At 41.4% G+C, this 12,694-nt stretch overlaps 3 protein-coding genes across 3 annotated transcripts; 1 reads left to right on the top strand and 2 right to left on the bottom strand.

Annotated features, from left to right (window-relative positions):
* Nucleotides 1-178: 178 nt before the first annotated feature.
* AGABI2DRAFT_142268 (hypothetical protein) lies at nt 179-1,255 on the bottom strand (the record flags this gene model as incomplete). The annotated part of the gene is made up of 1 exon (XM_006459793.1): nt 179-1,255. The coding sequence occupies one exon, from the start codon at nt 1,253-1,255 to the stop codon at nt 179-181; it is 1,077 nt and encodes a 358-aa protein (XP_006459856.1).
* Nucleotides 1,256-1,362: 107 nt separating this feature from the next.
* AGABI2DRAFT_116816 (hypothetical protein) lies at nt 1,363-1,788 on the top strand (the record flags this gene model as incomplete). Its single annotated transcript, XM_006459794.1, has 1 exon — nt 1,363-1,788. The coding sequence occupies one exon, from the start codon at nt 1,363-1,365 to the stop codon at nt 1,786-1,788; it is 426 nt and encodes a 141-aa protein (XP_006459857.1).
* Nucleotides 1,789-3,997: 2,209 nt separating this feature from the next.
* AGABI2DRAFT_67915 (hypothetical protein) lies at nt 3,998-4,883 on the bottom strand (the record flags this gene model as incomplete). The annotated part of the gene is made up of 3 exons (XM_006459795.1): nt 3,998-4,360; nt 4,419-4,640; nt 4,716-4,883. Coding segments are annotated over 3 exons (753 nt in total), but the record flags the coding sequence as incomplete, so codon positions are not given.
* Between the last annotated feature and the right edge of the window lie 7,811 nt (nt 4,884-12,694).

Consider the following 12,694-nt stretch of genomic DNA (forward strand, 5'->3'; position numbering starts at 1 on the left):
ACGCGCTGCGTTGAGTGGACTGCCAAACCTTTGGCTCAGCGGGGATCATTGGAACATTGATCACCTTGAGGTAGGAGGTCGAAGTAACCGGAGTGGATTTAATGGGCACAACGCCCGCGACGGTGATGAGACGCCGGATGTGTTTGAGAACACACGCGGTCTCGGATGAAGTAGGAACTCAGCTCGCGGCAATGAAGATGCTGGATCCAGAGTCTTCAGCATGTTCAAGAATGATGTCAGACTTGACATCATTCTGGAGGTGTGTGTTGATCTCGGCCAGCATGGCCAGGGAAATGTGGGCGGCGCGAATGGAAGATCCGGCCGGGGGAGTGAGTTGCACGCTGCGACGCGAAGCGCCATGGCATGTGTGACGAGCCCTACACTTTCTGCCTGAAGGCTTGGACGCAGGGGCGATGGCAACAGCCGCGGGAGCGGCGGGAGCCTGAGGACGGAGCGGGGCCTGCTGTTTAGGGGGGCGGTTGGCAGCGGCCTTGGCATATGTGTTATTTTTGGAAGGGACCGAGGTACCCTTTCCAAAAATGGGTGGCTGAGGTGGAGGAGGTGGGGTCGGCTGCGCCGGCTTCGCCTTCTTTGATTTCCGTGGAGTCATGTCCATGTCGGCCGACGGAGACTGTGGCCGAGAGGGGGCTGTGCCCGAGGGAGTAGGGGGAGGGGGAGTTGGTTCGAGTGCCGGTGGCAGGGGATCGACCGACCCGATGATCATCGCAAGCTGCTCGCTGAAGGATCCGATGCCTGCGACAGAGGAAATCTTTGTATCATCAAGATTGTGGCGCTTGATGATAGTGTGTGTTGCTTGCACCACGCAATCCGTGAACTGCACGTAGAGCGGGTGATCACCTTCGATGTCCTCGAACATGCAAACCGTGGTGTTGATGAGTTTGATCATACCCTTCTGACCAGCGGTCAGAGCGCGGGAACAACCAGAGGAGGGGGTGGAAGTCAGTGCCGGTGTCGGGGTCGATGGGAACGATGCCGGAGATGATTTGTCTGCGCCCGGGTGACCCGATGCGTAGGACAGGGGAGTGAATGAAGAGGTGGCAGCTGGGACAGGCCCAGTCTGTCTAGAAGGTGTTAGCGCCGTCATACGAGACGCCGCCGGGAGCTCAAGTTCATCTTCCATGTTCCTCGCCGCTCGTAGAAGAGCACGTCCAACCACACTGTTGAACATACCTTCCGGAATCTCTCCTTTGTCAGACCAGTCGCCCGTGTCCTCAAAGTCCTCGCGCGTATCCATTGTAGAATGCTATGTATTGCTACTCGAGTATAAGCACTGAGACTTCCAAAAGAGGAAGGTAGTGGTTACAGTTCAAGGAGCGATTGATCAAACACGCTGTCCGCTTCATGCAGACCTCGGCTCATAGCGACACTTGCGTCGCTTGGGTTGACATCTGTGACTCAGTATCGGGCACTTCGGCCCGTTCTTATATCGGCAAAACGATTGTCATCGGTGGTCGCAACTGTCAAATCCACGGCGCAGCTCCACGGCCTGGTTCTGCCTTGTGCACTCGGTGTATGAGGTGGGGCCATCATTCTTCTGTATGCCGATCAAAAAGCATCCGCTGTCCCCTCTGTGGGCTACCTCATTCCGAGGCGGCTCATCACAAATACTGCGCCCATTCCAAGCGCGATCCCGATGCCCGGTCTTGTGTCAACTGTAGTGCGGCAGGCAAGATGAAGCGCGACCACTCTGCCACGGACACTTCGTGTCCGTTCTTGCAGAACCGATTTGATAGGGATTGGCTGAGGCGCCAGTTCCCTAAGAAGTGATCAGCGCGCGTCAAAACATGTTTCGGGAGTTAGCGCCGGATTGGCCTACCGTCATTTGTTTTCATTTTTTCATATGTTTACTCTCCGCCTGTTCTTTGGACTAGCGTTCCGGTTCTAGGTATGGTCTGTGCTCGACTGCGACATAGTTTCCAGAGCCGCATACTGATGTTCCACTCTTTCTCAATCGGACTATATTTTTTCTTTCTATCCATGTTAACGCTTGACCTCGTCGTGCAGGATATGTTTTCTTTTTCTCTTGGTAATGTGTCATGGCAACCATATTCATCAGGAAAAGGTAAAGTGACTTAAATTTGACTTATGCAAACTTATAAAAATCATAAGTCAGTATAAGTCATTTTTGCATAAGGCATGTCACTGTCTGAGGTTCTGACTTATGCAATACTTAAGTAAATCATAAGTACATAAGTCACAATATGGTCATAAGATTCAAGATTATTATAAGTCATGAGGATTTATCTTTAGTTGCATAAATAAGTACTTAAGACAGTAAGAAGATGTAAGAGAGTATAAGCTCAATTATAAGAAACATCATAATGCATAAGGAACAAAGAATTATATTCATATAGTAAATACAATACATCATGTATAATACAGACTTCCTAAAGAGGAAATAGACCCTGAAAAAAAGCGGACAAGAGGGATATGACAGCAGCCAGGGGAGTAGAAATGGAAAATAGGGGGATAATAATGAGGAAATGTGATTCTAAGAGTAACAGATGAGTAAGAAAAGATGAAAAGCCAATACAGCACTCACCAAAGACTAGAGATCCCCCCAAAACTCATCCACATATCATCCTCACATCTCCTCTCAAAACCCTCCCAAAATAGCCCTAAAAAAGTGGCCTAAAAAGGCAAAAAAGCGTCCTAATTAATCTGAGAATCAGCTGGGGGAGAGCTAGGAAGGTAATAAGAATGTTACTTACTAAGTTACAGGCCTGGAGGGCAAGAAAGGGGGAGGGAGAGGATGGGGAGGGGAGGAATGATGGTGGTGATGAGGAACAATCAATGTCTAGGGTTGGGGAAAAAACCTCCGACTGGGTTTTTTACTGGTAAATTACTAGTATTTTACCACCCACGTGTTTGATCACGTGAGTCCGAAGTTGGCTATGTTGCTCCCTTCCGACAATGAAAAGGGCATTATCCATTTGTGGCTCTTCTTCTAAGTACTCAAAGATACATACTACTGTGGCTAGAAATCCAAATTGAGAGAAAAATCGTTATCATCACCACTAGGTATTTCCTCCAGAGTAAGAGATTGAGTTGAAGATATGTCAGAGCCTTTGGAAGGAGCATTCCAGGCCAATGCAGCCGTTATGTGCCTTGAATCCAGGGCCCAGGGTGAGGCGTCAATGGAGCCCGAGGCAGAGTGAAGCTTCGCCACTTCATGGTCATGCGCAAGCCAGCCATCGTCGTCCATGTCGTCTGCATCCGCTCCGTTTATTATCACGTCTGAATACTTATCTTTCTCTGCTGTCCCCCCTACGCCTGAACTTCCCTGAACTTCCCCTGCTTCTGTATCATCCATAAAGTGACTGTGGAAGTCATAGAAATATATTTTCGGGCACTTCATAGAAGGGGAATGAGGCTAGTGTCGTTTAATTAGTAAACATCTTAGATGGTGAGTATAGTTCTTCTTCACCTTGGTCACTTCTTTAAAATGACGGCGGACATGGGTTATGGCACCCATCATGTCAACCGAGATACGTGATCGTAATGGAGGGGATAACCATGTGAATACTGAACCTGTCCGCTCTTCTTCCATAGAATTTATGTGAACCGATAGTACTTTGATGGCCAAAATCTGGAAAGTAGGAGTGAGCTAGCTTATGTGTACGCAAAAGGTGTGAGCAGACCCACTGGCAAAATCTGTGAGAGCTCGTTGTTACACAAAGCACTCCACCATAAAAGTGGGCCCAAATCCTCGTTGTAAGGCGCGTTGAATGGGTATTGTTGACACGTGTATGCTTTGAGTTCGTTGAGCAACTTTGAAACAAAAAGAGAGGCTCGGTTGCGCCACATAGTAAGCTCGGGTTTGTGGCCGTGCTTGATTTCCTTCTCAGCAATGTTTGTTAAAAAACTGGCCACTCTCTTGAACGCAGCCAAATTATGTATACCCGCATAATTGGGATGCCCGTTCGGCGCCAGTTGACACTTGAAGAAAGCGCTTGAAATGTGGACTTTGTACGAATCAACAGATGTTATTAGATCGAGGGAGGAAGGACATACCTGGGATGAGATAAGCCGCTGACACGTAGATATCGCTAGCCAGATTCCCCGTTCCAAAGAGTTGGTTGTATCGCCATCCCAGGATTGATCTAATTTCGTTCTTCTCCTCGACTGCAAAGGCCATACCTTCATCTTCAAGAGTTTCAAGAGTCAAAGCAACAAATGCATGGAAAAAGACATAGACGTCTGCTGCAGTGGCCGTATTTGATTCGAGGCAAGTCAGGGCTTGAATTGCTGGGGTACTAATACGAATGATTTGGGCTAGAGCGAATTCAAACTCGACAGTCGTCCTGTTAGTTTTCGGGTCGAAATACTGCGCATATGTCTGATAGCATAAACACTGACTCAGTAATTTACCAAAAACATAGATAAAGGTTACTCACTCCCATATTGAACTTCCCGCGTTTGACGATCTCCTTCAGCACTGGCAAGTTTCGTTGCAATGAACGAGCAGAATATACCACTGTCCCGAACCGGGTCTTACCTACAGCTTCAAGTCCGCGACCCGGGGCGCCCGGAATGATGCTTCGAGCAGCCTTAAACTCCGCCATTCCCAAGTGGGACTTATGTATTTTGGTGATAACGGCTTGTATGATTGTCAGAGTCTACATCAACTTATATCAGTATGTTGCAGATATTATGAACTAAAACTTTACCTGTCAGAAGAAAGACAGCTTGACAATGTCGCCGACTGTGTTGCTCAGGTGGTGCACACAGTCGGCAACCGGAATAATTGTGGGGACAGCGTGAGCCACCTTCGTTCGCCCAAGAAGGGTGTTCCCTGTACTGTCTGATACCATGCAAGAAAATTGGGCTGGCCCAATGGCGTCGATTGTCTGAAACAGGATGACTAGGGATGTGGCCAGTGTTGATAGATGTGCTTACCTTCATAGCAAACACAACCTCAATGTTTCAATACTACTTGAAGTAGTATTGAAATATTATTTAAACAATACCGTGTTTTTTATTTTTATACTTCATGTGAAGTAAGTAAATAGTATTTAATTATTTATTTTCATAACTGCTGAAATATTATGTAAACAGTATTGAAATAATATTGAAACTTTGAATTATTATAACATTTCAATTATATTTCAATAATATTTTCATACTTACCAAGTAGTATCCAAACATTATTGAAAGATTGAAAATTTGTTATTTCCTTACTGTTTTATTACTTCTCAGCAAGTATCCAAACAATGTTGAAATGTAAGTTAAACAATAGACAAATCTAGAATTTCAATATTCATTCAATACCTGCTTTGAAGTATTGAATTATAAAGTAATCAAGTACTCTGATTTTTTTTGTTTGAGATGAAGAGTACAAAAAAAAAAAAAAATGAAAAATGAAAAAAAAAAAATAAATAAATAAATAAATTATAAAAATTGGAAAAAAAAAGTTGAAAAAAAATTGAAAAAAAAAATTGAAAAAAAAAAATTTTTGAAAAAAAATGAAAAACAAAATTTTTTCAAAAAATTCAACTTTGAAAATTTTTTTTTTTTTTAATTTTGAAAAAAAACTTCAAAAAAAGTAGAAAACAAATGAAGATTGGTGAGACTACTCTCATTGCCAGCTCAACCATTTTCTCCTCAAACTCCTCATTACCAAATTCTCTACGCCCCATGATTTCTTCAATGTCACTCTCGTTCTCAAAATCTCCGAAATGGATTCTTCTTCATCATTTTCCTTTGATCTCATTGTATCCGGTTCCATAGTATTGGTATCACCAAGTGTGGCAGCTCTGGGAAGTGTGAGAGACTTGTGCTTTGGCTCATCACTTCCAGAAGCAATATCATGATTGCAATGCTGATTACGGAGCCCTGAGATGTTTTTTTGGCCAGGCATGACTGTGAAGTACTGCCTGCAGAGATCAATATTCTTTTTTTAGCTCTGATCAGATATCGGGGCCAATTTTTTCCTACAAATCAAACATTACTCATTGAGACCTATCGTTTGCACACTTTTCGAAAATTTTCTGTATTTTTTAGGGGGTTGGCCAATTTTTAGGTGTTCACAAATCTAAATTCATTTTTGAGTCAAATCTGCTTGTGAAAGTCTCTAAACTTGTTCTTCACTTACTATGCCCAAAACTTATCATTTAACCTATCTCACTCACTTTCTACTCAAATCCTTAGCAGTTTCTTTGTGGTAGAAGCCCATCTACCTCTACTATTTGTCTATGTTTTTAGTTGGAAGAGTTAGAAAGTGATTGTTCCACAAAACTGGCATTTATTCTCAGAGATGTAATATTTTGAAAATTGAAATAGTTTCATGGTATCTCAAGAGTTTCAAAATTATATATATAGTAGGGACATATTTGAAATACATTTGACTATTCTAACTGTTTCAAGAATTTCAAAATCATTGTAGGAATATATTTGAAGTGGAATAAACAATTTCAAAATATTTTAGAAATTTTAAAAAGAGGCTAGGAATATATTTGAAGTGCATTTGACAATTTCTAAATATCCCAAGAGTTTTGAAATTCTAGTAGGGATAGATTTGAAGTACATTTGATAATGTCTCCCAAAATTTTCAAAATTATAATAGGGATAGAATTGAAGTACAGTAGCGGACAATCAAAGTCAACTAATTTTTTGAACTGTATAGATTTCTTATAAAAGTGTATACAAACGATTTGCCTCAATCAGGGCTTTCCAATGAACATAAATTATTGAAAACCATTGAGCCATTCTCGCAAAATTTGCCATTTTTTGAAATTCTGCCTAAAGCAATGGCAAAATGAGCAATTCTGGATGGAATTTTTTAAATATAGGCGCAATCAATTCCTTTTCACAAATGGGGTTCAGAAGTAAAATTTGATACGGATTGTATGACTGGTTGTCTGGGAAAATAAATTTCAAAAAATTATCCCAAATATTCAGTCCTTTGCAAAACTCACATGCCACCGAAAAAAAAGCTCAAGCGATGAAATCACAGTGTCAAGTGATGAACTGTCTAAAGGCTAAGTGTTCTCTGGTTTGTCCTTTTGAAAGTGAATGATGCTGTATGGCTCAATTAATGAGTCAACAAGAGGACTTTACCAACCAGGAATCTATGCTCGAAAAAATCACTCATAATACCAGTCATGAATGTATCTTCCTTCCAAAGTTCCATTGTGAACTTAATCCGATTGAGATGGTACTGTACATGTTATCAATCATGAAATTTTCTTATATCTAAGTTATGTTTATCTATAGTATTGGGGCTGGGCCAAGTATCGCTACAGACAAGCCTGCAAAAAAACATTGGAGGATGTGAAATGAGCAGCTATTGATTCTTTTGATGTGTGCCCCACTGATGTCATCCGGCGGTTTATTAACCGATCTTGGAGATTCTTCAGTGCTTATTGGCTTGGCCTAACGGGGAAAGCTGCAGCATAAGCTGTACGCAAGCAAAAAGGCCATCAATCAGTTTCTCGGCAAGCAATGATGCAGATTGAGGCAATACTTACGTGAAACAAATGTTTATTCACTGAAGTTTTTGCAAAAATATCAGAAAAAAAAAACGGCACTGCCGAAAATGCGTGGGAAGTTTCAAACAAAGGCTGTTTTCAACGTTTCTCGTCAATCTGAATTCAGTCCCGTAATTTTTTTGGGATTTCAAGGAGTCGTTGCCAAGATATACGGTTTGTCGACTTTGATTGTCCGCTACTGTAGATTGAACAATTTCTAATTGTTCTAAGACTTTTGAAATTATAGTAGAGACAGATTTGAAGTAGAGTTGACAATTTCTAAATGTTCCAACAATTTCAAAATTATATTAGAGACAGATTTGAAGTAGCTTTAACAATTTCTAATTGTTCCAGAAAAATTGAAATTATAATAGGAATATATTTGAAGTAGAATACACAATTTCAAAGTGTCCCAAAATTTTCAAAATGAAGCTAGGAATATATTTGAAATCTAATTGACAATTTCTGAATGTTCCAAGAGTTCCAAAATTATGTTAGGGATAGATTTGAAGTAGAATTGACAATGTTTAAAGGATCCAAGAATTTTGAAATGAGACTAGGGATATATTTGAAATAAAAATCAACATTGCTTGCAATATCTAAAAGGACCTACAGAATTTTGAAATTGCATCATTGACACAGTTGGAACACATTTGAAATTGCACCACTGATGATAACATTATTTGAAATACTTAATTTCAATCTTCTCACTTTGAGGATCCACAAGACAATTTTCCAGCAGACTCACAAACTCCCATTTTACATCCTCTCCCATTCTTTTATTCACCAACCTATTTCGTTATCTTTGACAGAGTCTCTCATTCCACAGGATGGGCTTGCCAGAATTTTTGATGTATTCAACCTTTTGGACCTGTGGCACCCCCCCTGGGATTGAAGAAGATACAGTTGTGGACAGCTAAACATGACAAAATATAAGGAATTTTGCTGACCAACACAAACATTGAATAGCTTCAAAAACGGCTTAAACAGCTTCTTTGGACTTTATTCCAGAGACTTTCACAAGCAGATTTGACTCAAAAATGAATTTAGATTTGTGAACACCTAAAAATTGGCCAACCCCCTAAAAAATACAGAAAATTTTCGAAAAGTGTGCAAACGATAGGTCTCAATGAGTAATGTTTGATTTGTAGGAAAAAATTGGCCCCGATATCTGATCAGAGCTAAAAAAAGAATATTGATCTCTGCAGGCAGTACTTCACAGTCATGCCTGGCCAAAAAAACATCTCAGGGCTCCGTAATCAGCATTGCAATCATGATATTGCTTCTGGAAGTGATGAGCCAAAGCACAAGTCTCTCACACTTCCCAGAGCTGCCACACTTGGTGATACCAATACTATGGAACCGGATACAATGAGATCAAAGGAAAATGATGAAGAAGAATCCATTTCGGAGATTTTGAGAACGAGAGTGACATTGAAGAAATCATGGGGCGTAGAGAATTTGGTAATGAGGAGTTTGAGGAGAAAATGGTTGAGCTGGCAATGAGAGTAGTCTCACCAATCTTCATTTGTTTTCTACTTTTTTTGAAGTTTTTTTTCAAAATTAAAAAAAAAAAAAATTTTCAAAGTTGAATTTTTTGAAAAAATTTTGTTTTTCATTTTTTTTCAAAAATTTTTTTTTTTCAATTTTTTTTTTCAATTTTTTTTCAACTTTTTTTTTCCAATTTTTATAATTTATTTATTTATTTATTTTTTTTTTTTCATTTTTCATTTTTTTTTTTTTTTGTACTCTTCATCTCAAACAAAAAAAATCAGAGTACTTGATTACTTTATAATTCAATACTTCAAAGCAGGTATTGAATGAATATTGAAATTCTAGATTTGTCTATTGTTTAACTTACATTTCAACATTGTTTGGATACTTGCTGAGAAGTAATAAAACAGTAAGGAAATAACAAATTTTCAATCTTTCAATAATGTTTGGATACTACTTGGTAAGTATGAAAATATTATTGAAATATAATTGAAATGTTATAATAATTCAAAGTTTCAATATTATTTCAATACTGTTTACATAATATTTCAGCAGTTATGAAAATAAATAATTAAATACTATTTACTTACTTCACATGAAGTATAAAAATAAAAAACACGGTATTGTTTAAATAATATTTCAATACTACTTCAAGTAGTATTGAAATATTGAGGTTGTGAAAGTCACAGAGCCAGTCTCCGGTATGCGACTCTGCAGTCGCCTCTCGAACCTGCAAGAGGTATACTTGGCTCAAAGGCGTTGAAACATGGAGTGTCCAGAACGACTCTCCACCATGGGAAGTTCCCCCGTCGAGGGAGAGGGTTAAGTCATTGAAACCCTTCAGGTCTTCAATAGTTTTGATGTAGATTTGGTCGGCTTCAGCGGGAATCCACTTGTCACTCAAAGCGGATCGATCGGGAGGTTTATAAGAGGGATCGGCATAGGCGAGTACCTTTTTCCAGGCAGTAGAGGAGGCTAGGGACAAAGGGAGCCCACAGACGCAGAAGAGTTCGGTTATAGCCAATGTTATTTGTTTGTGACATTGTGCTTTGCCCAGCTCCTTCGCATGATTGAAGAAATCAACACTTCCCTGTTGGACTTCCCCATGTAGCCTCACATTCCTGCTCTTATTCTTCATGTCTTTTTCCTTCTCACTACTCCCCATTCCCTCGTCTGCCTTTTCCACCTTTGTTGATGGTGCTCTCTGTGCTGATTGCACGCGCACCATTTCCTGCAAACCCGGTGCCAGCTTAGTACAAATCCGGGCGTGCTTGAACACGCAATCTTTCCCTCGGATACTGAAAGTGTGAGTGCACCCTTGGCCAGAGCACCTCCACAGAAGGTTTTCGGGGTTCGATACCTTATAACAACGGACCGTCAATTGGTCCAATACATCTAATGTAGGTCTTCCTCCTTTGTGACCATCCCGGCTTTTTTCTTCTACACAATCCACCAGAAACCTGTCCTGGTTCTTCATCCGACTGTTCCCCCCCCTCATCCTCGAAGAATCCACCGAAAATGTCAAGTTCATCGTCGCGTGACCCATCTCCGACAGCGTCGTCATGACTAAACGAGGCTGCGCTTTGTTTGGTTCGTTTGGCCCGCTTTGCTGACAAACCTGATGTATCGAGGCCTTGCTTACTAGACAGAGGTACGACCTGATTGAATATGACTCCGATCTGCTCATCCACATCAGCAAAAAGTCACACAACTTATGCAAACTTATGAAAAAGTTGCCTATGCTTGCCTTATAAAGACCAACTTAAGGCACATAAGTCTCCAAAATAGCATAAGTTTATAATTTTTCATAAGCCAGACAAGAATTTTACACATAAGTCACAAATTAGTTCATAAGTCTATCATAAATTCATAAGTTGGATACAAAGAAAGCATAAGCACTGGACATTTCATAAGTCAGACCAAAGGTTAAACCACAAGTCAGACAGGATCTCATAAGTGAATAAGTCAGATAACAAGGCAAGCATCATAGCATTATAAGAACATTATTGTTATGAATTTACCAACCTATAGGAGGGACGTCATCATGCTTACTCATTTCCATATCCCTGGATATACTGTTCCCCACCTATGCTTCTCCCATCATTCATTCCCATGTCACTTTCTCTTTGACGTTACCTTTTTTATCTTTCCCTTCTCATGATCATTCTTATTGTTCCCTTGATTGATCCTTCATGTTACCTGTTATATCTTTTCCTTCTCATGATCAATCTTCTATTCTCATGATTGATCATCCTCCTTCCTAGTTTATACTTTCCTTCTCACTGATTACTCATCTACCTTGGTCATGGTTACTCAGCCTGTTCTATAGTTAGTTACCTCGGGTAGATAGTCTTAGTATAAGTAAGTGTAGATACTCTCTGTATTTCCCTACGCTTTACCAACTTGCTTTTCCCTTACTCGCCCTCAAGTCTTTGCCTTTGCTGCAACCTGAGCTTCGCCTTAAGGTCGTAACAGTGACTACCCGATGTGACCCAAGCTTTCTGGTAGTCTCTTGTATGAGTAACACCCTCCGGTTGACCACACATACCCCACCTACTCACCTTTTCCTAGAGCGTTGGGGGGCACTTTCAAGCTTGGGCTGCCCATCAGTCTCAGTCACAGGAGTTTGGGCACTTATCTCACCCTTTTCTCCATCCAAGGGCTCTGCCTTGTCTTTGTCACTGTTCTCTCCACTCGCCCTCTCCTTCTCCTTGCTCTCCTCCTCCCTCACACTAATGCTCTCCCCATTGCTTTCCCTCTTCTTGCTGTCTTCACTTTGATTGCTGCCACTACTGTCAGAGGTATCAGATGTTTTCCCCAACATCTCTTTCACTGTTTTATCTTCCCTGTCACAACTCATGAGCTCAAAGTGGGTACTGGTAGACGGGTGGCGGTGGATGGTGAAGGTTGGAGGGGAAGCAACTGTCTCATTGGACCAGTTTGCTTCATTTTCTACCTCAGGCGCATTGGCTGAAGCCCCCTTCACCAATGGACACCAAACCATTCTCTCTTCCTGGGCTAGATAGTGACCTGCTCAGCCTCGTGTGGTTGATATGCCACACTCAACTAAGAACAGCCAACTCACGTGAGTACACTCGCAGTGGACCCTACAGCAGTGTTCCCACTTCCCCCCCCCTTCTTTTTCTTTTCTTTTCTTTTCTTTTCCCTTTTCCCTTCTTTGTACATATTTTGAACTGTCTATTCCAGCTATTCTCACTCTCTGTTCAAAACAACGACTGTCCAGATGTCCACTAATTCCTCTCTCCCAAACCCTTTGCAGGCAAGACAAGGACTCAAAAGGCAACAGACCCTGGATGTCAAGGATCGCCCACCCCTTCACCAACTCACTGCTGGGTCTGGAAGCAGTCTTTGACCACACCTCCAGGTGCCCTTGTCAAAAGTGATTGAGATATTGTCTGATGAGGACAACACATTGCCCTTCCTGCCCACCAGGACTGCTGACCCAAGTCCGCAGCCTTTAAAATTGGAGCAGACAAGCCTTTCTTTGCTGTCTCACTTGAAGATGCTGACTGTCATATTACCACAGGAGCTCGCCAAAGCCCATGAAGAATGTGACCAAGCCAACACAGCCTTGGACAACATCCTCCACAACAAGTTTATCCTGGTATGTTTCAATGTATTTGGCTTTGGGATGCCTGAGCCTGAGCCTGATCCTCCTGGACTACAGGACCCCTCTGAGTTGAAGGACT

Source organism: Agaricus bisporus (genome assembly GCF_000300575.1).
Source record: "Agaricus bisporus var. bisporus H97 unplaced genomic scaffold AGABI2scaffold_4, whole genome shotgun sequence".
Classification (NCBI taxonomy): Eukaryota; Fungi; Basidiomycota; class Agaricomycetes; order Agaricales; family Agaricaceae; genus Agaricus; species Agaricus bisporus.